This window comes from Cydia strobilella, chromosome 4 (assembly GCF_947568885.1).
Source record: "Cydia strobilella chromosome 4, ilCydStro3.1, whole genome shotgun sequence".
Lineage (NCBI taxonomy): Eukaryota > Metazoa > Arthropoda > Insecta > Lepidoptera > Tortricidae > Cydia > Cydia strobilella.
Window position 1 is genome coordinate 10,233,449 of NC_086044.1, and position 23,601 is coordinate 10,257,049.

Below are 23,601 nucleotides of genomic sequence, written 5' to 3' on the forward strand. Positions count from 1 at the left end.
CAGTTACTACTGAGATGGGGGGGGGACAACTCAATGGGGCGCAATTGGGAGAGATAGGTATTCTGAGTATTCAGTTTGTCAACAGGCTGAAAATAGGAAAAATGCCTTAGGTGATAAACTAATAACTTATAATCAATGGGAAAAAGGGATCAAACCCAAATAACACTATCTTTTTAAGATATGTATTTATTTACTTCCGGTTATTATGTTAATTTGTAAAAGTTAAAAATATAAATTGTAGATTTTTGTCAACCTGCTTACTGAAACTTGCAATGCCACAAGTTATTTGAATTCATTTACATATTGATCGACGCAATGCGCCATGGCATTCTAAATGTGTTAATCACAATAACATATTGATTCTGAGTCATACTCTAGAATTATCTTGAGTTTAAGAGTGTCTTATTATATAATACCATTTAATACCAACATTAAAATGCTACATTTTCTTATACTAGATACCTTATTACTTCCCACCACCAGAATTTAGTTGCCTTTTTATTATACCTATACTCCTTAAATATTTCACAATAAATGGTGTGGCTGTTAACGTGATTGCCATCCTCACTGGAGCAAACACTTTGTGAACAGCGTAGGCTATTACGAAAGTTCCAGCATTTGATGATACCAATTTTGAAACAGTTCCCTCTCCAATATTCAGCTTCTGCAGGACTGCAACTAGATCCACGCCGCTGCAAAAACAAAAAACATTCATAACTATTGTTAAGTAAATCTCTGTAATTAAACAACTGTATATGAATATATGGGCATACTACCGGAAAATAACTTGAGAAAATGGAATTTTTATCAAATCATGAATAGTGCTCTTTCAAATAATGAGATGCAAATATATTAATATAAGAAGAAACAAAAAAATAGCCCAAGCAAAGGTTTACCATACCATAAAGTCGATAAAGAGTTTTAGAAATAGGTGTAACACCTATACAATTACCAATATATCACATATACAATACGCCTATTTATTTCAGCATAGTGTAAGAGGACTTTTTTATGGTAGTCACAAAAGACTTTTAAAACAAAATTGATTTACTATAAACACAGAAAAAAAAGTTGTTAAAATGAAGTCAAAACATAGAATAGGGTACCATACCTAGATACTAGGAGATAACATCCCCCCAATGACATTAGTGAGATTGTGATATGAAACACTATCACAGTGGAACCATATTCTTTGACAGCTTTTTTCAACTTTTCTTTGGCACTCATTGGGGGATTTGGAATGGTACTCATGTTTCTTCTTCCCAGTATTACAGCTATGCTTTGAAAAAGGTAAAACAGTGTTAAAACATTAAATAATTTTACGGTTTAGGTCTCCTTTTACAAGCACTAATAGTGATGAGTGTTAAAACAACTTATTTTCCATCAATAATCTGTTTCAAACATGTTAGTATGCACAATGCCCCACAAACATTAGTTATAGATACTAGTGAGAAAGGCATAATGTGTTTACATTTATTCATATCAAGCATTAGTAAGTCGTTCAGAGCATGATGATGTTAGTATCAAGCATAAGTAATCTTATGACCCATACCTGAGTTCAAGGCTTTGTCCCTGTACTCATTCCTTAATGTGAGATAATGAGCACTATGGAGATGATCTGATAAGTATTTGTAGCCCTGTCCCCACTGAGAGCCCGGCATGTTCAAGTGCGTGTGGTTCCCACTGAAGGGGCTCGGCACATTGCTCTGCATTGAAGAGCAAAGATTAACAGCTCCACGACAATCATACTTGTTGATGTGAGGGTCGGGTTGGCTTGTTATATCAATTTGCGAGAAATCCTGTTTCTTGTCATAGGCATTAATTACAGGACCGGATAGGTCTCGTTCCCTCAGTGGAGAAAAGCGGCCCATTTCAGCCGCATTGATGTCGACCACATTAGTCGGCAGCTTTAGGGCAGCTGCTAACGGGAATCGCAAATTTGTCGATATATGTATGGCCTTTCCCACTTGATTAGTGCCACCTGTTAAGAAACTCCAACGGTAAATAATTGATTTAGGTCATCATATATGTACCGCAACATTCGTATTATTGCTTACCAAAGAAAGTATTTCCCACGTAACTTTTGCCCAGAACGTAACAATTCGTTTTAGAATATATTTTATAAGACATATTGACACCAAATATTATACTTATTGATTTAGAAAACTCCTCTAGAAAAAAACTATATAAAACTTGAGGTCACCAAGATGCGCAAAAAAAGATTATTCCGTTTCCTTCCGTTCCGTTCCAGCCTGTCAAAATAACATGATATGACGTAAACTGTCACATAGTTCCACAGACCCAAGAAACATATCATTAAAAAGTCTATATACCTTGCAACAAATCGCATGCGTTTTTCAATATATTGCGGCACGCATTTAATCGATCAGTTGAATGGGGTTGGCCGGGTTGGCCGGTCGAAATATTTAGCAGATGGCGCCAGCATAGCTTGCCCTGTCAATAGATATCCTAGAGTTATGTCAATTTTTTGTTTTTTTAATTCAATTCAATTTATTTATTCAAAAGACAGCAATGGTCCATAATGGTTAGTAACAATTATTAAGGAGATCCCATGCCCCAATGACCTTCGATTTGAATCCCTTAGTTTTCTTATGTTTTTTGTAGCTTATCATATTAACAGCAACGGATTTTAGCAATATAGTATCCCATATTTACTTCAAAGTTCATTGTTTTCGAAATATTTGGCATCAAAGTTGAACAATTTTAGGCCAAAAAACTGGTTTTCGGGCCATAACTTTTGTGTTAATTTGTTTAAAATTAAAACCTTAGACAAATTTTTAGAGACGTCTAAGACGAACCCAAATATGTAGATTTCGTATAAGTAAGATCTTTCACAGCAATCGAGATACGAAAAAAGTGTTTTTTAGACAATGTTTAAAACAATCATAAATAAATAAGAATTCATTTTTTTTCACAATCCGGTAGACAAAAATGGAGATAAAAGATTGAAGAACCGATAGCCGCTTGTCTTATAATTCTATATGTAGTGCAAAAGTAGGAGATACGATTCAAAACTTGTCAAAAATCGATGAAAACCTCAGGTAGCCCCTTAAGATTAAAAACAAAGTGTTAGTGAAACAAAAAAAATAAAGCGACAAACAAAAACAGACAGCAATAATAATAATAATACAGGCGAGTCGTATCGGCCCGCTACAGTAGCCAGGGTAGGGTTGGGGTTTAATGCCCTGGATGCCAGCCCTTTAAGCCAAATCTCATAGAAAAAGGGGCAAGCTATGATGGCGCCATCTCTGCAAACCTATGACAGTTGCCAACCCATACCAAGTAAAAGTAAGGGTGACCTTGGACAGTCGGAAGCGTAGTGGCAGAAAACAGCTTCATTGAGGGCATCCGCTAGGTGGACCGGGTGCACACACACGGATGCCATTGTAGCTAAAATCCGTTGCATGCGTTAACCCGCTCCGTGCAACCGCGCCAGCTAGCGGACGCCCTCAAAGAAACACACACACAAGAATCCACAATGGTATTGTATTGGTATTGTTCCACAGACCACACTCGCGTTCGCGGCTTAGCACCGCGATTCGCGCACGAGTGTGGAGGGAGCTTTACAGGTTACAGCTACTTTTTAGGGTTCCGTACCCAAAGGGTAAAAACGGGACCCTATTACTAAGGCCTCATACGCACGAGAGCTTAAAAAGCGTTGTGTGCGACGCACCCATAAGTAAGAGCGAGAAAGCGATATCTCTTTCTCGCTCATACTTATGGGTACGTCACACATGCAACGCTTTTTAAGCTCTCGTGCGAATGGGGCCTAAGACTCCGCTTTCTGTCTGTCACCAGGCTGTATCTCATGATGTATTTCTGTTGCCACTATAACAACAAATACTAAAAAGTAAGGAACCCTCGGTGCGCCAGTCCGACTCGCACTTGGCCATTACGCAAAAAAATCACATTAGTTGTATGGGAACCCACTTATATATTTATTTTATTATGTCTTTAGTATTTGTTGTTATAGCGGCAACAGAAATACATCATCTGTGAAAATTTTAGCTGTCCAGCTATCACGGTTCATGAGATACAGTCTGGTGACAGCCGGACAGACAGACAGACAATGGAGTCTTAGTAATAGGGTTCCGTTTTCGGTGTCGTAGTGTGAACTAATGTAACCGTGGGCGAAATCGCATCTGTGAGGCCCTTTTCTTTCACTGTGCCCGAAGGCGCCTCGCGCGAGGCCCCCCTTGGGGCGTGAGGCCGTGGGCGACGGCCCACTTCGCCCACGCCTGGCTACGCCACTGCCGTTTTTACCCTTTGGGTAAGGAATCCTAAAAAGCATCTTCAAGAGCTGAGACGACCTCACTCACCCACACCACAGAAACAAACGAAGAAGAAATATTCCAACAACGTTTATTTACTTAATTATATTATGAAAGTAATTTCATCCAAAATAGCACGCATCTACACACTAAATTATCTTACATTGTTATGAGATAAATCGTAGATCGGAAATCAAAGCAATGTGATCAGATGGAAATACAATGCTTGGTAAAGCGGTATGGGCTTGTAGTTCCTCCACGCTGGGAAATGGAACAACCTGAAAAAACAATAAAACTCATTAGAAAAGTACCTACTACCAGACTTAAGTACCGAACCACAAGCTTGCGGTCTGGTAAGTACGGTCGTTGATAAGCTCGCTCCAGGCTACGCGGCGCGAAGCCGCGAACGCGAGTGTGGAGTCGATTTCGCTGATTAGCGAACTAGACTCCACACTCGCGTTCGCGGCTTCGCGCCGTGAGTCACTATAGGGAAAGAAGTCTGCCGTGCACATAGACCTAGCATTATATAGATCAGCTATACGCGTGCGCCCGTGAGGGATAGACATAGATGACGTCATAAACGTGGGGATACCATATTGGTAAAAATTACCCCAATATTTGATATCACGTTGGGGCGATTACCCTGGAGGCAAAGTTAGCTTGTTTGACGGTATTAAAAAATTGTTAAATAAAATGTCAATTTAGGTTCTTTTTAGGCGTATGAACAATGAAATACCTCCTATAATTCACGCAGGTGGTACAACACTAAACATGTTTAGTAAATAAAACGTACAATAAAATGTATTATGGGTTTTAATTTAAAGAAATCACAAATCGCAATCACACCAATTAATGTACACCACATTTAATCTTCACAACATTTTTTTATTTTATTTTTTTGAATTAGAAGTACGAAAAAACTTCCGAGGTCAAAATTACCCATAAAATTATGATATTTTCATCTGGTATCCCTAACATGATTGTTATGCAGCTAAATTAAGAAGTTTAAAAATGGCTAACCTCAGACTCCTATATACCTACGTAATTTGGGCGGATAATTTTACAAATAATGTTTTGTTAATTTGCGTAAATAATTGTGATATTTTTATTGAAATCGTTTGATTCTACATTGCTTTGAGTGTAACGTAATTTTACGATGTTATTCTCACATATTGCGTTAAGAGGAAGGTGTAAAATACCGTACTTACGTGTGAAAGGTTATGATCTCATATTTTTGCTCAGAGCGGCTATTACAGCCGATTACAGAACAATTCACCATTATTTTATCAAAGTTCAAGCATTCAAAACGCTAACCATCACTATATTTCATAACAGAAAGCACAATTTCATACAAAACAACAATAATTAAACAAGCAACGAACAAACATGACATGTCACGTACTTATTTGTTTGCCACAACCTCGGTTGTGGCAGCGGTGGAAAAGTGAAACTATGACAAGGACAAACAATAACAGCGCTTTCTCTGCTACTCCTACTGAAAGATACATAAGACTATCCCGTTCGGTCATTTTCCCCCACCCCTCATGACCGATCCAGTTTATACTAGATTCATGTTTTCGGCTATTTAGGGTTGTCAAAATTCAGGTAATATTATCTGTGGTCGTGTGGTGGTCGTATACGCAAAGGGACGTCAAGTTGTGCCAACCCTAATAATTGCTCAAAGCCACGCTGAGCCGAACGCAGCCGAGAATGCCCGAAAGGAGCAGTTTCGCACCCCTGTTTCAGGGTTCAGATTGTCATAATGCATTGCATACGTCATACGTGCCTTAATAAATTATTATCAATAATATGTCTCTCAGTAGTCGTGCCCCTATCGTGTGTACGTGAGTCAGACTGGACGCACGCGACCGGCGATGCAGGCTGCATGCAGCAGGCCTCCGCCGCGGCTTCAGCTGCCATAATCCGGAACAGGTGCAGTCAGTTCTACTTATACATTTTGATCAACTGATCAAGTCAAACGCGCCACGCGCGATTCTATCTAAATGTAGACTTGAATGAATTTGTTCCTGAAGATGGCGGCGGCAGTGGCGGTCGGGTCGATCGCATCGCTGCCCAAACCGCCGGTCGCGTGCGTCTAGTATCACCTTAGTACTTTAAAACTTATGAGAATGTTACAAACCGTGATAGAATTACAATTACAAACCTGCTCAACTTCTATATTTGCTTTCTCATAATAAATGTAGTCTAAGCAATCTGCAAAACCTGCTGTGAAATTTGTATATTGAGGTGTGCCACAGGCACTTCCCAGAAGAACGTCTTGTTGGAGATTTAGATCACGAACAGCTTCTTCTGGCTCTGCAAGTACAAATTACGTACTTAAAGACAAAATCATAATTTACAATTAGAAGTGTTATAACATTGTTTTCATTTCAAGTAGAAACACTACTATATAAATTATAAACTGTAATAGATGTCATATACTAAGAAAAAGTGACCAAGGCCTCCAATGCCCCAGGCTGGAATCGAACCAGCGTCCTCTGCTATCGCGGCAGGTGCATGTAATAATTTCTGAAAGACAGGACCATACCATATTGATTCAGAGCGCAAAAGATGTATCTGGGATAGCCCTAAAATTTACAGTCCTAAGATAGTAGGTAAAATATCACGATAGGCGCGAGTTGCGGAAATGTAGGCACGTGCACGAAACAATACAATAGTTGGTAGGTTTTAAACAGTTATAAATCTCTCTTGATTATTGTTTAATACTTAATTAATTGCAAATATTCTAGTATCAATTGAAGCTACTAAAACCAGACAGAAGATTGAAATTGATTGAATTTCAGTAAGTACATACTTGAGTTCCAATCAGGAAGGGAACTAGGCGCACTTCCAGTAGTAAACAACTGGTAAATACCACATGATGGTACACTGTTAAAGTCCCCACACAATATTAAAGACATCCTTTGACCTGAAAACTGAAGAAAAAATAAACACGAAATAAATAAAATACATTAAATGAAGTGATTAATGGTCTCAGTCAACCTAGCGGTATTACCTTAACATGCATCCTTTCCTTTATTTGTTTTAACCAATAAATAACCATCCCACCTTGTAAAAGTCTTATATGGTCTGCATCAGGGTGAAAGTATAAATGAGTGTTGCCAACTAGCAGTATTTCTTGAGGATTCTCAAGTGATCTTAAGATTGTTACACTAGCCACAGTAGATCTATCTAACACTCTTTCTGCCAGGTTACTGTTTTGTATTACAGCATCCCAGATAGGTTTCAAATCTGCATTTGACTTGAGTGCTTCTGAAAGTACTATATGCTCCTCACCCAAAAACCTAAAAATAAGTTCTTATAAATCAGACATGAAAATAATAAAAACATGTCATCTGCATGCAAAGGTAGGCCTTATCGTTTGAGCTCTCTGAGTTTTAAAATACATAGATAGTATCCCAGACTTTCTGTGCAGATTAACAGACTATACTATTTATTTATCTCTGATCTTTTCAAAGAGAACATACTCATATCTTCCATCTCTGTAAAAGCAAGCCAATCCTTCAGCAACTTCTTTTCCTTTTTTATAAAATAAACCTTTAAGTCCATTATTTCCTAACAGTGGATCTAAACAAGTTTTAAATATTTTCTTGTCCACCTCTTGAAGGCATATAATGTCTGCATTGTATCCTGGAAAGTAAACATAAATAAAATCAGCTAACGGTTTAGGCATCTGCGGCAATTGTAGAGGATGCTGGTTTGTTCCAGCCCTGGGCACTGGAGGCCTAGCTTGGTTACTTTTTCCTTTGTACACAACATTTATTTTAGTTATTAATAAAATTTAACATTATTTTCTTTTTGAATTTAAACTGTTGTGAGACATACTAACATTAAATCATTTTACGGTTCAGACTTACTTGTTTTAGTCACTCGCGCGACATGTTTCGGAGAGCCTAGGTCTCCTTTCTCAAGCACTAATAGTGCGAGCAGCGTTCAGCGCGGCAGCGGCAGTACGCAATACAAGGTCGTCGTGAACGCTGCTCACACTATTAGTACTTGAGAAAGGAGACCTAGGCTCTCCGAAACATGTCGCGCGAGTGACTGAAACAAGTGAGTCTAAACCGTAAAATGATTTAATATTTTCATTTCATCCCAAATTTTTGAGCTTTATCAATACAAGCTCATCAATTCAACTCTGTAAAATAGAATAGTGCCGTTGCAATTAATCCTTACCTAATAACTCCTTTATTATAAGTTGCTTTCTGTAATCTATATGCAGAGCATATGGAGGGCAATAAGGGTGGAGCACAGTTCTAGTAAATTCCGAGTCACAATACAAGTCTGCCAATATGTTGTAACTGACGCAACGAAAGCTGTAAAACTTTAATAATTACACACAATTGATCATGTTTATATTGTTTATACAATAAACAATAAGCATATCTAGAATTAAGACTAACCTCTTGCCTGATAGAAGATTTGTAGTAAACATATGCCTTGTTTCAAATGGGCATCTACCAGGTCCAGCTTCAATATTATTTTTGGAAATAGCATCTACAGCTGGTCCTGTGATTGTGCCGTTTTCTGTAAACAATAAACTAATTGGAATGTACAAATAACAACCTACCATACGGTTTTTTTTAACATATCTATAGGACTTACTGGGAATACATTCTAGTTTTAGTTTTTTTCCAATGTCTTGAGCTGTAGGTATGTAACAATAACCAGTTCCTACTAACTCCCATTGCAAGTGGAACTCGCTAATAGTATTTCCTTTGTCGTTAATGGCTTTACAAGTGTACCAGTTATAAACACACTGCTTTACATCAATGTTTTGAAAAGAAAAGTGTTCTGGGTAAACTCCAAACCCTGATAGTATGCTTTGAGGCAAACTCAAGCTTTCTATCCATGGCACATTGAACACAGCCTCATAAATATGATCTTGTATCTGAAACTTCACTGGCCCTGGCAAGGAAAATAAATCTAGGCAAGTTAAACTTCCAGGTAAACACTTGTCACCATCAAACACTTTTACTTGTATTTCTTCACTTTCACTAGTACTTTTCTTTTTGTTGCCTTTTCTTAACACTTTCTGAACGTTTGCTCCTATGCGAGTTAGTAAATTTTCCACGCTTTCTGATGGTTTTCGACTTAAATTGAACTGTCTCACAGATTCCTTAACTTTCAGTAGAAAAGTTAAATCAATTTTGTCTTCGCTTTTATTGTATCTAAAGTAACACTGATCTGTATTCATTATATTTGATTTAGACAAAGCAATTCCTGAGTAAAATTTGCGTCCTATGTTAAATATTCTACAAAACATTGCATGATTTGCTTTTGCAAGCATGTTGGCACAGGCATATTATGACAGTTTTTTAACCAATAGAACTATGGAATGTAGAGTTCTTTTTAAACGACATTATATTGCTTTGCCACACGCTCAGAACGGGCGCTTTTACGGCGCTTACGTTTTGGTCGCGTGGTACAGGTTGCGATTGCGACAATTTCATTGTTTGGCTTCTATATACACATTTGACAAACGCAATACGGAGGGTAGAGCCATCCTCGCAACGGTGACGTCGCCGGCACCGCCGACGACGCCTGTCGTGAGCGGCCGTGCGAGTCGGGCTTTGGCCCGCAGTACACGGCGCGCCCTCGACCCGTGAAAACGTGTCGTTGCTCCGTGAAGACGGTCCTCGTAAATTGGACCGAAATATGTCGAGCTATTCGACTTAATAATACGTGAGTGACCCGGTTTAAAATAATTTAATATGGCTTCTATATAGCAATAATAACTCAATGTAACTCTACATTCCATAAATAGAACGGTTAATATCTTTGCCGTAATCGTAACAGGCTACCGCACCACCGCACCACGCCGCGACCTTGGTGCGCCGCACCCATAAGTGAGAGCGAGAAAAAGATCTAAAATAAAAAATATGGTTATATGTAAAGTCAGTTTACGGACCATAATTTTGCGTGATAACGTCATAGTATATAAAATATTGATGAAAAATTGCATACTTTTAGTTATGAATTAAATTATTATCACTGAATTATCATTATTTTGTATAATACAGAGGAGTTAATTGAAAAAAAATATTTTTTATGGATAAATTAATATTTGCTTTTGACCGTAACGTTACCATGGAGATCTGACCTCAACGTTACCATGGAGATCTGTCCACAATGTTACACCACCGCTACCGATGTTCATCGATTTATATGACGTTACGTTATCACGTCAAAAATATTTGCCGCAATTCTCTTTACATTGAATAAAATAATGTTATAATTGAAATAATTTAGGCGCGTAACACACTGGATACAATCCGCACCTCGCGCGATGTTTGAGCGAGACAACGCTATGCTATGCACGTATTATAGCGTAACACATTATCGCACGGCTTTTATATTGGTATTATAGAGACATCCCGCTCGTACATCGAAAAGACTTGCGCATCGTATCCAGTGCATATCCAGTGTGCTAAGCGCCTAAATAAATCAAATGCAATAGGCGGCAAATATCGATAGTCAAAAAGTCTTCGAGCTTTTATGGGATACTTGCGCCTTGGAAGATATAACCAATTTAACGAAACGGAGTAGCCATTAACAGGCGTTCCCCTCTGTCGAAACTCTTAAGGCTTCAGGACACAGTGGTGAAGGATGGTCCATGACAAGCCACTGTCATGGGCGACTGTGTGAACACCTCAGACCACGCTACGCCACGAGTCCCATACGATTCCTAGTGTCAAAAAAAACGAAAACCGACCATTGGTCATAGACATTGTATGGACTGACGTTTATCTGACATGGGTATTTTTATGTTACGTATACATTAGACGTGCCCCTCCCCCGCAAAAATCGGCAGGCTGTCAAGGGCCCTCCACACTCATGCGCGAATCACGGCGCGAAGCCGCGAACACGAGTGTGGAGTCTAATTCGCTAATCAGCGAAATCGACTCCACACTCGTGCTCGCAGCTTCGCGCCGCGTAGTCTGGAGGGCCCTTTATGTACAGAAAGTTACTAACAAGGCTCCATTTGGTTATATCCTCCAAGACTTGCGCGGATCATGCGCACCAGCGCCTTAACTGGAGCAAGTAAAAGAGAGGGCTAACACAAAGAGCATGAGCATGTTACTTGCCCTAGTAGCTCGCTACTTACATGCGTGATATATAAACACACAAGTTGCATTTGTAGGTAACTTGAGCATATTTTTCCCAGTTGCGCAATTTACATACCAATGAGAGCTATCGTTTTTTCGCTCACCAGTTGGCGCCTCTGTTGATGGTGGTCCAAAAGACTAAAGAACAGCTGTCAGTCATTGAAGTGACAAGTGACATTTGACATTTGGAACTATGGAAAAGACCACCATCTACACTAGCGCCCCTAGCGGCGAATTCATACGCGTTAGCCCTCATTAACAAATTGCCATAAAGCGGCAACATTGATGACGACGTGTCATTTTCACTGTACGCGTTGCAATAGAAGTGCCAACAGTTTACTACAGTATAGTAATCGGATTGGAAAGGCCAATAAGTTCTACCTAGAGTTCGTGAATCCTCAATCGGTGTCGAACGATAACCAGTTTGTTTTGTGAATTGAGATATACACAGAAGTTAGAATAAAATGGTAAATATGAATGGTGTTCTTACATATAACTCCATTTATAATTATAACGGTATAATTGTTATTTATCCGTGTCATGTTCTAGCCACCATCCCCGAGCTCGACGAATGTTGGATCAGGAGGCCGATCCCCTAGCAAGGCGACCGCTGCCCCTCGTTCCTCAACTGGCGGTACTGTGAGGCAACGCAAGACCACGACCACCACCGCAGCCAGGAGCCGCACCACAGGCGCTGGCTCCGGTGGCATGTGGCGATTCTACACTGATGATTCCCCTGGTGTTAAAGTGTAAGTGCTGTTCCTTGACTTCTAATTGACATGCTTCCAGTTGAATAATTTATTTTGATATACAGTCAGACAGTCACCAAACTATTAGCTTAAGACCCCTGCATAAATATATCAGTTTGCAGGAGTCAGAGGTACAGAGCAAAAAGATTTGCTGTTAGTTGTAATTAAAGTTGCATTCTAGGTCCTCATGTGATGAATATTTGGTGTGAGAAATATTAAACTTACCAAATGCCAAAAATAATCTTGATGAAGTCACAGTTCAAAAAAAAGAATAAAAAATTGATTCAACTGGAAATCTGGCATGCAACAGATTTACTAAAAGTGTGTAACCATAGGGTCCATATTAGTATACTTCCGACTGTAAGTATGAACACAGTTTTACTTTCTGCTATTATACCCACTGGAAGCAGAACTAAAATATGTTTTATATTAAGATTGTGTTTTTGTCTTTGTTACAGTGGCCCAGTTCCAGTGTTAGTGATGTCTCTTCTCTTCATCGCGTCAGTGTTTATGCTTCACATTTGGGGAAAATATACCAGAGCATAATATGTAAACTTAATGTTAAGTTCTACTTTAATTGTGCGAGAGAATGGATGAACTGTTAAGTGCTCTTGTACTGGGAGGTTAGGTTTAATTATCAATTATTTATCTAATGTTTTATATTAATTCAAAAGTAAATGTAAGAAGCAAACTTGTTGTATTATTTAACTTCTGTTTTGCAGTAATACTGTTTCAGAGGTGCAAAACCCCTGCTTTCGGGCATTCTCGGCTCCATTCGGCTCAGCATTGCTCCAAGCAATTATTAGGGTTGACAACCCTAAATAGCCGAAAGGGATAGTACCATACATAAGAAAGGGACAGCATGATTGGTCCCTGAATCACTGTCAAACTTCGGTTTTGTAGGAAGTTTCATTTCTGTATTGTAGTACTATTAACTATTACTTATTCTGTGCTGTTACTTTCTGTTTGAAACCCTTCTGCAAACTTTTTTGGGGTTTAAACCCACCTGGTGAATTAATTACACAAAACCATGTCCTTATAATTTTGTATGTTTGTCTGAAATTATTTTGTGGGAACCTGTATAAATAACACACCAATTGGTCTTTTTTAGTAAATTGGTAAAGCTGAACCATGGAACCTTGTAGACCGCGGGCCAGGAACAGATTTCCATGACCAATCGCCTCCCGGGCGAAGTGAACGTCAGCTGCCGCTCCATTGGTGGGTTGAGGAATGGCAGCAAATAGTCTATAAAAAAAATTTAGTCATCGCCTCCCGCTTGATACTTTGTCAGATGATAGTTTAGATGCTATTGTGAATAAACAAAATCGTCAGCAGATTGTATCGCTGTGGAAAGACCGTCAGCTGGTCACATGAACATGTAAAAAAAAATCTTTTCAGTCATTGGCGTCATCGCCTCCCGTTTGATACTTTGTCAGATGATAGTTTAGAAGCTATTGTTAATAAAACAATCGTCAGCCTGTTGTATCGCGGTGGAAAGACCGTGTTACGCATTTAGGTGCCTGCCATTCTACAACCCACCAACGGAGCTGCAGCTGACGTTCACGAGGGTTCATCATACATAGCCGTTAACCGCTATACGAGTTTTCGCCCGGGAGGCGATGACACGAAATTTGCGCCTGGCTCGCGGTCTATTAGGTCAACATAGCAAAGTAACAGTTCACTATCATGTTGATTGAGAAACACTTGTATGGAATACTTCTCTTGCCCCTGACCAACCCTGACAAAATAACCCAACCTTACTCAGATTGTGACATTCTCTTTCCCCAGCACTCCTAGAGCACGTCAGATTTATCGCTGTGCCTAGGAGTTTTTATGATATTATATTTATATTTTAGAGGTAAACGAGAAGGCGAATCGCCTGATGGTAAGCGATTACCGTCGTCCATAGACACCCGCAACACTAGAGGGGTTGTAAGTGTGTTGCCGGCATTTAAGATGGGAATACGCTCTTTTCTTGAAGGTTTTAAGGTTCAATATTTAATTTGCGTAAAGATGGATCCGCCCTTGTATAATTAAGGCAGCCTCGCGTACCTTTGACTTCAGTGTTCGGACTCCGGTGCTGTAGGATGAGCAGCGTTTCCACCGTGCCTCCAGCTTTTTATATTCAGTCTAGTGGTAAGACAGACAAGACAAGACCTAGACCACGTGAAATGTGGGCGCTCTGTTTGGGAAGATTATTATAATGTAATGCTGGTATCCCAACAACCCAGGTATTGGCTGTTGTATTTACAAATGTTGCTATGTATTTTTCATGTCACTGTAAATGTTGTATTGACTTGCTGCTGTGCGACCAATTAACGCAACTTATTCAAAGAAGTTACGCAAACAACACAACAACAAGCAACAAGCAAGCAAAGAATGCGTCGAATTATCTTTTACCTATTTAAAACTTATAGATATTGTACAATGTCACCATTATGCAAAAGAACTGTAAGTACATGTTTGATTTGCGAGCGAGCTGGCAACATTGCGCAGGGAAATCTTAAAAATATCGCGTTTACGCACGTTTACGTGAACGCCACATACATTTGTGACAGTGATAGGGAAAAGGTACCACTAAAGTAAAATTTGGTTGAGACTTCCGGTTCGAGCGCCATCTTGATAGTTAGCATCGTGATTAATTACTTTGTTTTTTGCTTATTAATATTGTTTAAAGTGTAATATCGATAGCTTATTATACAGTAAACTAATGTGGTAGTGTGCAGTGAATGGAGAATTAATTTTGAAGCGCGTTTAACCACCATCTTGGAGTCAACGGCCGGTAGTCCACGTGCTTCTTGTAAAGTCTAGCTATCGATTTACAAGAGCTAACAAATCACCGTACACTGTCTTGTACAACCGTACAATTTTTGTCGTTTGTAAACCTCTCAATACCTTGATACTGGCGAAATAGTCCCACTGGGCTGAAGCCATAATTTTAAAAGAAGAAGAAGAAGAAAATTTGGTTATTAATACCGTGACTTTCTTTCATTCTTTGATAAAAAAAAATTGCTATTTATGCAACAAGTGCGGAAATCTTCTTTACGCACGTGTATCATACAATGTTTTACTATGCATTGTGCGAGTAAATAAAAAAACATATCATGGCAAATAAGTTTAATTATTAAAAGGAGTGTTTTAAATCGACACGAGTTGCGAATTACCTATTCGCACGTGTATCGTACGTTTTACAGTACATATGGCCCTTTAAACTTTCGACATATGCACGGTAAGTGCTCTTTTCCGCACTAGTGCGAGAAAGTAGCACCATATGTACTGTAAAAAAAAATAATTGAAAACAAACAGCACTAGTGCGGAAAAGCAGTACTTTCCGCACGATATGGCTCCGTAGGAAACGCACTTTTCGAGCACATGCATTGTAAATATAGGACTGTATCTCCTAAACCATGCGTCGTAGCGCAAAAATAATAAAATTTTCGTTCCCCTTTATGTAACCCAAAAGTAATACATGAAAAATACAATGAAAAAAAAGAAACAAAATCTTTATAGGGCTGTATTAGCTGTATCTCCTAAATCGTGCATCGTAGCGCAAAAATAATCAAATTTTCGCATTAAGATTAAAAAACGCAAAAAAGAAAAAAAAGAGGAAAAAATCTTTATAGGGCTGTATCTCCTAAACCGTCGTAGCGCAAAAATAATCAAATTTTCGTTCCAATTTATGGAACCCCAAACTAATATACAAAAAACACAATGAAAAAAAAAAACAAAAAAAAAACTTTATAGGGCTGCATCTCCTAAATCGTGCATCGTAGCGCAAAAATAATCAATTTTTCGTTCCCCTTTAAGAAACCCTTAATTAATACTTAAAAAAAAAAAAACAAAAAAAACAGGAAAAAAATCTTTATAGAGCTATATCTCCTAAACCGTGCGTGGTAGCGCAAAAATAACAAAATTTTCGTTCCCCTATACGGAACCCCAAAGTAATATAAAAAAACACAATGAAAAAAAAAACAACAACAAAAAAATCTTTATAGGGCTGCATCTCCTAAACCGTGCATCGTAGCACAAAAATAATCAAATTTTCGTTCCCCTTAAGAAATCCTTAATTAAAACTTTAAAAAAAACCAGGAAAAAACCATTATAGAGCTATTATAGCTATATATATAGATATAATATCTCCTAAACCGTGCGTGGTGGCGCAAAAATAATACAAGTTTCGTTCCCCTTTATGCAACCCATAATTTATATTTAAAAAAAAAACGCAAAAAAAATTAAAAAAATCATTATAGGGCTGTATCTCTTAAACCATGCGTCGTAGCGCAAAAATAATAAAAAATTCGTTCCCCTTTATGAAGCCCCAAAGTAATATACTAAAAACATAATGAAAAAAAATGAAAAAAAATAACAAAAAAACTTTATAGGGCTGTATCTCCTACACCGTGCATCGTAGCGCAAAAATAATTAAAAAAACCCCTTTAAGAAACCCCTAATTAAGATTGAAAAACGCAAAAAAGAAAAAGAGGAAAAAAATCATTTTAGGGCTGTATCTCCTAAACCGTGCGTCGTAGCGCAAAAATAATAAAATTTTCGTTCTCCTTTACGGAACCCCAAAGTAATATACAAAAAACACAATGAAAAAAAAAAAACAAAAAAAACTTTATAGGGCTGTATCTCCTAAACCGTCGTAGCGCAAAAATAATCAAATTTTCGTTCCCCTTTGTGGAACCCCAAACTAATATACAAAAAACACAATAAAAAAAAACAAAAAAAAATCTTTATAGGGCTGCATCTCCGAAATCGTGCATCGTAGCGCAAAAATAATCAATTTTTCGTTCCCCTTTAAGAAACCCTTAATTAATACTTAAAAAAAAAAAAAAAAAAAACAGGAAATTTTTTTTATACAGCTATATCTCCTAAACCGTGCGTGGTAGCGCAAAAATAACAAAATTTTCGTTCCCCTTTACGGAACCCCAAAATAATATACAAAAAACAATGAAAAAAAAACCAACAAAAAAAATCTTTATAGGGCTGCATCTCCTAAACCGTGCATCGTAGCACAAAAATAATCAAATTTTCGTTCCCCTTTAAGAAACCCTTAATTAAAACTTTAAAAAAAACCAGGAAAAATTTTTATAGAGCTATTATAGCTATATATATAGATATAATATCTCCTAAACCGTGCGTGGTGGCGCAAAAATAATAAAATTTTCGTTCCCCTTTATGAAGCCCCAAAATAATATACAAAAACACAAGAAAAAAATAATAACAAAAAAACTTTATAGGGCTGTATCTCATAAACCGTGCATCGTAGCGCAAAAATAATCAAATTTTCGTTCCCCTTAAGAAGCCCTTAATTAAGATTTAAAAACGTAAAAAAGAAAAAGAAAAAAATCTATATAGGGCTGTATCTCCTAAACCGTGCGTCGTAGCGCAAAAATAATCAACTTTTCGGTCCCCTTTATATAACCATTAATTTATACAAAAAAAACGCAAAAAAAAAGAGATTTTTTTTTATAGGGCTTGATCTCCTAAACCATGCGTCGTAGCGCAAAAATAATTAAATTTTCGTTCCCCTTTATGAAACCCCAAAGTAATATACAAAAAACACAATGTAAAAAAGAAAAAACACAATAAAAAAAACTTTATAGGGCTGTATCTCCTAAACCGTGCGTCGTAGCGCAAAAATAATCAAATTTTCTTTCCTATTTATTCCACCCTTAATTTATATTTAAAAAAAAAACGCTTTCACTAAACTGCTGTAACTCGGAAACTTAGAATCCACAAAGGGGACTACTAAATTATGACACATATTAAAGCCTGACCAGTAATATATGATCATTGTCAAGAGGGCGCTGTTCATTCTCATGTATAGGGTGACAGTTCAGTATAGTATGAAAAAATATTGTATTTAATGAACATCATCATCATTGTAATTAATGTTGCTTGCCACGCTTAAACATAACAAAAATCACAATAAATTGCGTCTTAAAATAAACTTAAAAAGTCTACTAAAAATCGAAACAAAAGTATTTTTAAGTCGCTGATGTGACATTCTCAATCAAAAGGTAGGTACCACTTTGTCGTTTACCATAAAGACGAAATTTGATTATATCTTTATACAAATAACCTGTCAGAAAAAGTGGTACCTTTTGATTAGGAACGTCACAAATGTTGGTCAGTATGAGGAGTGCAGCCTACAGTTTATTTTTAATTATATTTATATACCTACTACGGTAAGATTGATAAGACAATGTAATTATGCCTCCGAATGAAATAAATACACTGTATCGCAAAACTAAGTGGCGAGACAGCTCATAATGCCATCTCTTTCACTCTTGGTTGGTCTTAACGAGATAGTATTAAGATCTCAGTCGCCAGCTGATATTGTGGCAAGTATAATAAGCACCCCACCCGCGTAGGTACCCTTCCCCGCGCACGCCCTTCTTGCTCAATTGAGTTTTATTTTGCCAGATAGTAAAAAAACCGTGGATCAAAATGACCCAAATTATGAATGATGTCTCAATGTGGTATTATAATATTGTAGACGTAAACTTAATAATATGAATTTTTTTTTTGTGGCAAACACAGGGTGTTAATTAGAAAAATTTTTTTTTAAATAAAAGCGGTGGATGAATTTGACACAGATTTGTTTGAATAACATATAACAATGTTCTGTAAAGTACAACACTTCACTTACCGACTCTAATATTTTTTAGGCTTTTTAGGATCAATATTAGGTATTTATTAAATGCCATTATACCCGTGGATGAAAATGACACAAAATGCGTGTGTACGTCGGAAGCCACTTTGCCTTTACAGGGAAACAAAGAATTTCGTCTCTAATATTTTTTTTACAGAATGCTGATTGAAAATAGAAATACCTAAATTTCTACCTAAGCAAATACCTAGGATGACACAAAATATTATTTTTAGGTTTAGTATATGGTCTGGAAACTATATATAAAAAATAAGCAACATTAATATTCTTATAACCTCAGAAGTTATTGGTACAGGTCTATTGGGACCGATTTACGGGTATCTATTTGTACCCGTGAATGGGTTCTAGCAGGTGTATTACGTAACAGCAAACTTCTCCAAAGGGCCTCTACGTGTTGGATCTGTATCCCCACGCACGCCTATCAAATGACCGGGATGTATATACCCGTGAGTTTATACGAGATACAAATAATAATAATAATATATTTATTGCTTTCACATTGGTAAAATTACAGATGTTCTTAATCGATAATGTATCACAACATGACACCCTGTAAGGGTATTGCAATTTTATCTATCTACTCTAAACTATCATGAATGGATTTAGGCCGACTTCTTTCAATCAGAACTGTAATGTGTCCTTCTAATATATATGTATTTCCCATTTATTGTTTTTATTAAGGTAAAAAGTAGTATTCTATTAAGTCCCTTACTACACTCAAAATTCTTAGAAGCTTTCGCTTGCTCGGGATTCCAAATCAGCACTCGCAACAAAAGCTAACTTTGCCCTCTTGTCGCAAAAATAAGTAGTAACTACTTTATAGGCGAAATTAATTCGGCTTCAGAGAAAGGAAGAGGTTTTGAATTCGCCAGATTTTTTAATGAATGTTTAGCATTGATAGTCAGTCACTAAGCTAAGCCGCGAACAGACAGATATGTATGTATAGCGAAACATTGAGGGTTTCTTGTTTTCTGTAGCATTCTTAAGACTAGGTAAGGTGTATTGGGGTTATTTCGATAAGTTCATTGAGGATAGTTGTTCATGATTGGACTCGAGACATTAGTAAATTTATTGAAGATACGGAATACAGGTACACCTTATTCTCAATTATTTTTTTAACAGCAAGTAATTACTAATGTTTGTTTTGTTTCGGTTGTCTTTTGCTAATGTAACAATGCTATAAATTATAATTAATTATATCCTCAAGTTTCAGTTGGAAGAATTGTAGTCGTTGATGCACCTGCACCCTGCAGGTAGATAGAATTTACCTTGAGAAACTGTCCTCACTCGGTCCTTTTGTCTTTCATTGTTTACATTTACAATAGTAACGTTATTGATTTGTTGAATATGTACATGTACAATTTTTGCATGCTTTGTTTTTTTTTTTATGCCATTTAAATAACTGTCCTCTCTCGGTCCTTTTGTCTTTCATTGTTTACATTAACAATAGTAACGTTATTGATTTGTTGAATATGTACATGTACAATTTTTTGCATGCTTTGTTTTTTTTTATGCCATTTAAATAACTGTCCTCACTCGGTCCTTTTGTCTTTCATTGTTTACATTAACAATAGTAACGTTATTGATTTGTTGAATATGTACATGTACAATTTTTTGCATGCTTTGTTTTTTTTATGCCATTTAAATAACTGTCCTCTCTCGGTCCTTTTGTCTTTCATTGTTTACATTAACAATAGTAACGTTATTGATTTGTTGAATATGTACATGTACAATTTTTTGCATGCTTTGTTTTTTTTATGCCATTTAAATATGCCGGAGAACAATATAATAATAACAGGTATGATAGTAAAATAAGTTTTAATTACATTACACTGATTCTTAACTCTAAATATTGTAAAAAAGTAACTTAAAATAGTAAAAATTATTATGAAAAATAATCTCCATAAACGAGACAAAAAGGTATTTACAAATATCAGCCTTGTTTCTATGTTACGAAATAACTGCCCCTTAGCTGCCGACTTGATTTATAAAAGCAACAACACCGATTTTACCCCTACATTTAATCTATCACACATAAGCTTCAACTCGTCGACCTTTAATTTTATCGAAAAATTGGCGCCATGACACTAAAGTTTTACTAGACCAGATCCAAAAACTAGACGTTATGCCAACAATCATAGTCATGAGATATTTTATCATGAACATTTCAAATTTCGGCCGCTCTGTCTCCTGGCGGGTAAAAGGGCATGGTATAGAGTAAAGAGATGAAGAACACATATCCCTATGCCAGGTCACCATCCAGCTATCAAAATATGCTTGCTCATAAAACAAACACGCAATCACAATCAATGCTGGCACAGTATACAGAACACCAAAAACACCAATCCTAATCATTAGCTTCTCAAGTTTATCAGTCTTGGTGCCATCATGTTTCATGACTGTTCGAATGCGAAATAGAGAGACAAAACCTGCCAGAAGGAATACAGTACCAAGCACTAAATACACACATAATGGAGCTAGAACAAATCCTCGTAGTGCTTCTGCATTCCAAATTCCAACGTAGCAAACTCCAGACAAGACATCACCTAAAACAAAGAAAAAAACATATACATTTTGAATCCATTATCATAAGGGAGGTGCAACATTTCCGGAACAACGAGATAAATAATAGTTTATGAAATACTTTCCATTTTGTTCTATGAAAATATCTGTGAATATTTAGGAAATATTCATTTTCAGACAAAAGGCTCCAGTTCCATGGAACAGCTTCTTGTGAACATTAAAGAGAAAAATTTACAAATAGTGCAAAAAATAATTGTTAAACTAACCATCAACTTTTCCCATTGCTAATATTGATATGGTTTTGATTGCAGGTACAGCCCACGCAGCCAAATGAAAGTACTGTGAGTTGGCTTCAATAGCTTCATGGCCCCATTTCAACCCAGCAGCTAAGAACCAAGTCAGGGTCAATATCACCCACCAGATACTTGAAGCCATACTAAAGAAATACACAACCATGAATAAGATGGTGCATGGTTCATGCTTGGTTCCTTGAGTAATAAGCATGGGGTTGGTTAGTCTTGACCCACCATGTGTGGAAGGGAATGGGCCCTGGCAGCTCACACTGTCACCAGCACCCCAACCCATGATGTAGCTGCAGGCTACCATCAGGTAGCAAACAGACAAGAAAATAATAGGCCTTTCAGGATAGCGAAATCTATCAGTATCAATCAAAAATGTCAAGACAGTGAATAAGCAGCTCAATGCACATAAAGTTGCCCAGATTCCAATCCACAGCCTTGAAAACTTCTTTGCATCTTGTTTGAAAAACATTCCATCACAAGGTGCTCCACAATCTGGTTGAATCTTGTCTCCAACTATTAAGGAATAATCCAAATCCAAACTTTTAGGTACTTCAAATTGGGCTGGGCACACAAAGCCATAATCTTTTGCACCAGGTAACTTAGCTGGGTCCCTTTCAATATTTGATTTATAGTCAACTTTGCGATGCTTGTGCTCTGTGGGTTTGCGAGAGTCATGTGTAGCATTGTTATCACCCACACATATTACGTGTTCATCTGTTGCCACTGGGAACTTGGAGCAGTCTAAGTAATCGGGCCACGAGAATCCAAAATTAGCCATTAATTCATCACAATTGTGCCTGGCGGATTCACAGAGGTGTCGGCAGGGCTGAATGGGTTTATCTAGAATTGTGCAGACAGGAGCAAACATTGAACACAGGAAAAACTTCAGATCTGGTGAACAATTCACTTTTATCAAGGGGGTGAACTGATGAATTTCTGCTCCAGCATCCTTCTGATTCGCGTGGTTTAGCAAATTCGGAAATATCGTTTGATTGTATTGAATCTGTTGACAGAGTGGAATTGTAATTGGCTCGCAACGTCCATGGTGAGGCAAAGAATCACCTTGCAAAATAGTAACACGTGAAGATTCAGTAACAACTAGTGAACATAGTACTTTTAAAATAAGAATAATACACAATCTCCCCATCATGAATTGTAGTCACCTGCAGTTACTTTCATTCATATGTATCAAATCACTTCTCATAATCCATAGTAACACGATCTGTGTGTTTTACTTTACTAGATCAAATTTCATTCATGAATCGTAGAGAATTTATAACAGGAATTTTCAAGAAAAACTTGAATTAATGCCAATGATTTTTTGTTAACAAGCTGTGCAGCATTTGAATGTAAAACTTAATTCACGATACACAAATAAATTCATTTTAATTTGTATAAACTTAATAAATAAAAAATACTGTGCGTAGGCCAGTGGCCATAATACAAATATACAAAATTACTACAAGACAAAGTTGTCTCTGTCTCTACAATAGACAAAACATGGTTACAGACAGAAACAACGCTCCGCGGTGTGGCTAGTTTTTATTATTTCATTCTTTTTTTAAGCATATTTATATTTTTTTAGTGTGATATAATATAACATATAAGCTAATTAAATGTAAACAATGCTATTATTAATTGTGATATATATGTTTAGTAACAGAAAGTATTGTGGGACTTCTATTTTTGGTATAAATAAATAATCAATCAACAAATAAGAAAGAAAACTAATTATATTTTTTTCTGACAAATCAAAGAACAATATTTTACATCAGTCAGTTTTTGATTAACGAGAAGTACATAATCGGCTTAGCGGCCTGCGTTCGCAGGCGGACGTAAGCCGACCAAAGAGGTTCGCCACAGTATAATAAGATTATTCTCTGTCAATTTAAACTTGATTTAAACAATTAGAAGGTATTTGAACGATTG

General features: G+C 37.1%; 4 protein-coding genes across 5 annotated transcripts; 1 reads left to right on the forward strand and 3 right to left on the reverse strand.

Annotated features, from left to right (window-relative positions):
• Positions 1-168: 168 nt before the first annotated feature.
• On the reverse strand, positions 169-2,217 carry LOC134740573 (uncharacterized). Of its 2 annotated transcripts, XM_063673094.1 has the most exons (4): positions 2,058-2,217; positions 1,553-1,981; positions 1,112-1,274; positions 169-692 (listed from the first exon to the last, which is right to left on the reverse strand). In XM_063673094.1, the coding sequence occupies exons 1-4, from the start codon at positions 2,128-2,130 to the stop codon at positions 467-469; spliced, it is 891 nt and encodes a 296-aa protein (XP_063529164.1). In that variant the 5' UTR covers positions 2,131-2,217; the 3' UTR covers positions 169-466. The 2 variants fall into 2 exon arrangements, with proteins under 2 accessions (XP_063529164.1, XP_063529165.1); XM_063673095.1 differs by lacking the exon at positions 1,112-1,274 and having other exon boundaries at positions 517-692.
• A 2,195-nt stretch (positions 2,218-4,412) lies between these two features.
• Positions 4,413-9,710, reverse strand: LOC134740574 (2',5'-phosphodiesterase 12). The gene is made up of 8 exons (XM_063673096.1): positions 8,916-9,710; positions 8,714-8,837; positions 8,487-8,626; positions 7,781-7,943; positions 7,309-7,597; positions 7,108-7,228; positions 6,457-6,608; positions 4,413-4,570 (listed from the first exon to the last, which is right to left on the reverse strand). Exons 1-8 carry the CDS (start codon positions 9,598-9,600, stop codon positions 4,460-4,462), a joined length of 1,785 nt encoding a protein of 594 aa, XP_063529166.1. The 5' UTR covers positions 9,601-9,710; the 3' UTR covers positions 4,413-4,459.
• A 1,988-nt stretch (positions 9,711-11,698) lies between these two features.
• LOC134741151 (protein transport protein Sec61 subunit beta) lies at positions 11,699-12,859 on the forward strand. Its single transcript, XM_063673922.1, has 3 exons — positions 11,699-11,886; positions 11,969-12,168; positions 12,627-12,859. Exons 1-3 carry the CDS (start codon positions 11,884-11,886, stop codon positions 12,712-12,714), a joined length of 291 nt encoding a protein of 96 aa, XP_063529992.1. The 5' UTR covers positions 11,699-11,883; the 3' UTR covers positions 12,715-12,859.
• Positions 12,860-20,650: 7,791 nt separating this feature from the next.
• On the reverse strand, positions 20,651-23,133 carry LOC134740575 (frizzled-7-B). The gene is made up of 2 exons (XM_063673097.1): positions 21,637-23,133; positions 20,651-21,393 (listed from the first exon to the last, which is right to left on the reverse strand). The coding sequence occupies exons 1-2, from the start codon at positions 22,820-22,822 to the stop codon at positions 20,876-20,878; spliced, it is 1,704 nt and encodes a 567-aa protein (XP_063529167.1). The 5' UTR covers positions 22,823-23,133; the 3' UTR covers positions 20,651-20,875.
• Positions 23,134-23,601: the final 468 nt, after the last annotated feature.